General features: G+C 24.0%; 1 protein-coding gene across 1 annotated transcript; it reads right to left on the bottom strand.

The window, feature by feature from the left end:
• Window positions 1-431: 431 nt before the first annotated feature.
• On the bottom strand, window positions 432-2,178 carry LOC105625419. The gene is made up of 3 exons (XM_012206750.1): window positions 2,148-2,178; window positions 1,655-1,924; window positions 432-919 (listed from the first exon to the last, which is right to left on the bottom strand). The coding sequence occupies exons 1-3, from the start codon at window positions 2,176-2,178 to the stop codon at window positions 432-434; spliced, it is 789 nt and encodes a 262-aa protein (XP_012062140.1).
• Window positions 2,179-2,180: the final 2 nt, after the last annotated feature.

Below are 2,180 nucleotides of genomic sequence, written 5' to 3'. Positions count from 1 at the left end.
TGAAAGGAATTATAAATCTCCGTGCTTTTTCACAGAAATAATTAGTCTATTAATGTAATTAATTAAAAATTACTATAATAATGATGGTCTTTGAGCCTTTCACAAACGTGATTGTACATTAACACTTTCCATTGTTAATATATAATTACGTTTTGTTATAAATTAAATAAATGAATAAATAAATAAATACTTTTAGATAACTTATTGAATAGAGAGATAAACAGAAAATATGTTGTATTTAATTTCATACGCATTAAAGATTACTATGTTCAAAGATTACTATGTTATAAACTAACTATAAATAAAATAAAATACAATAAAATAACTATAAATAAATAACTATAAATAAAAAATTTTAACATTTAAAGTTTAAACTATTTAAGCAAAAATTTTTAATAATGTTTCTGAATTAATTTTGTTAAATTCTAGTGTTACAATAAAAATTCATACCTGATAAGACGTAGATGAGTTCCTACGATGTTGTTTAAAACTTTATTAAAATTTTTGCATGAAATTAAATTATTTAATCGACATCTAAAATTTTCTAATTGACCACAAATATGAAGAATCATTAATACTAGAAGAATATCTACAGACATGTAAATGATAGTTAATAACAAGGAAGTTATGATATGAATGAAAAATGTCAATTCAAATTGTGGACTCTTATTTATGTCGTAGAAATGGTATATTGCCAATGGTAAAAATTTTCGTCGATCCGTGGAATTCGTTACGTGTATTACTTGAATGCCGAAACAAGGAAAGACAATGAATGTGAAAGACTCTATTATTATGAAAATATATCCAATCATCATAATTAATCGCGCTGTTTGTGCTCGTTTTATCATCACATCTCTTTCTCTATCCAACTTGAAAGCCATCCAATCTTCTGCCATCATATTTATGATTGACAAGACATCTTGAAAATATAAATAACTATAGATTAAATACAAACACTATTAAAAGCGTTAAAATATTGAATTATTTAAATTTATATTATTAAATTATTAAATTATTAAATTTATATTATTATTTGTGAATTATTACACGAAAGAAAAAAAATCATGTACATTTTATCATTTCTTTCCATATATATAATTATATAGTTGCTATATATAGTTGCTATATAGGAGTAAATTATATGTATATATAATTTCTTACTATACTTCAGAACATATTTGTAATTATAATTATTCATCATATTGATTTAATAGACAACGGAATATAATAATAAACATTAGAGATGTAACAGATATTCGGAAAATATCCGGTATCCGGTATTATCCAGCACTTTACTATCTGACCGGATAGCCGCAAATAATATCCGGGAATATATCTGATTAAAATTTGTTATCATTAAATTCTTGATTTTTTCTTATGTTTAACAAATGTTCTAGAAATAAGTATACATATTCATGATGTTATAATATCTTATACATTATTGCAAAATTACAATCTTTTTTCCTATAGGCTTTTTTCTTTTTTTTTGTTTAGAAGATATTTTCTCGGAATTCGATCAGATATCCGGAAAATGTCGAATTCCAAGAAATTGTCTTCTCGGATATCCAATGTTACATTCTGTCCGGATATCCAGTAATTTTACGATCTGGTGCATCTCTACTAAACATTTTATTTTATATAATTCTGGATATACTTGTTCGTTTCCATCGTATGATAACGTATTTCACTGATACTATTAGCATGGCTAACGTTGTCCGTAAACTATTTATGACAGATATCATATTGCCCCAAACTTCTATAACTGTATATATCATCGGAACATTAGAAACAAATATTAATAAAACAAAAATGATGTCGACCCAAATTTCTAACCACAAGTTCTTTTTATTATATTTGTTGAATTTAGGCCACAAGCCTACCATTTCTAAACTTATACGATGTAGCTTAACTGCCCACAAGAAATCTAATAAAATTTATAATATAAGAGATTTAAATAAAATAGTAGTAAATTAATTAATGTTTATATTATTAAATGATTATTTAGAAGAAATTTAGAATTTATAATAACAATAATGCAGTACCTCAAGAATGCAAAATTATATTTATTGCAAAATTTATTTATTGTATATATATATATATATTAAACACAGATAACAATCAGAAATTATGTAACATTAAATTGATACCTTTGTATCCTGAAGATTTTGTAATATCCATGT

Source organism: Atta cephalotes, assembly GCF_000143395.1.
Source record: "Atta cephalotes unplaced genomic scaffold scaffold01477, whole genome shotgun sequence".
Lineage (NCBI taxonomy): Eukaryota > Metazoa > Arthropoda > Insecta > Hymenoptera > Formicidae > Atta > Atta cephalotes.
This window is presented reverse-complemented; position numbering and strand designations above follow the sequence as displayed.

Excerpts from the sequence above, each read along its gene's own strand:
- LOC105625419 (XM_012206750.1), bottom strand. The coding sequence starts at position 2,178 with ATGGATATTACAAAATCTTCAGGATACAAAG. Across the intron at positions 1,925-2,147 it reads AAAATCTTCAGGATACAAAG|ATTTCTTGTGGGCAGTTAAG; the intron begins GTATCAATTTAA and ends AAATTTTATTAG. Across the intron at positions 920-1,654 it reads CATACGATGGAAACGAACAA|ATGTCTTGTCAATCATAAAT; the intron begins GTATATCCAGAA and ends TATATTTTCAAG.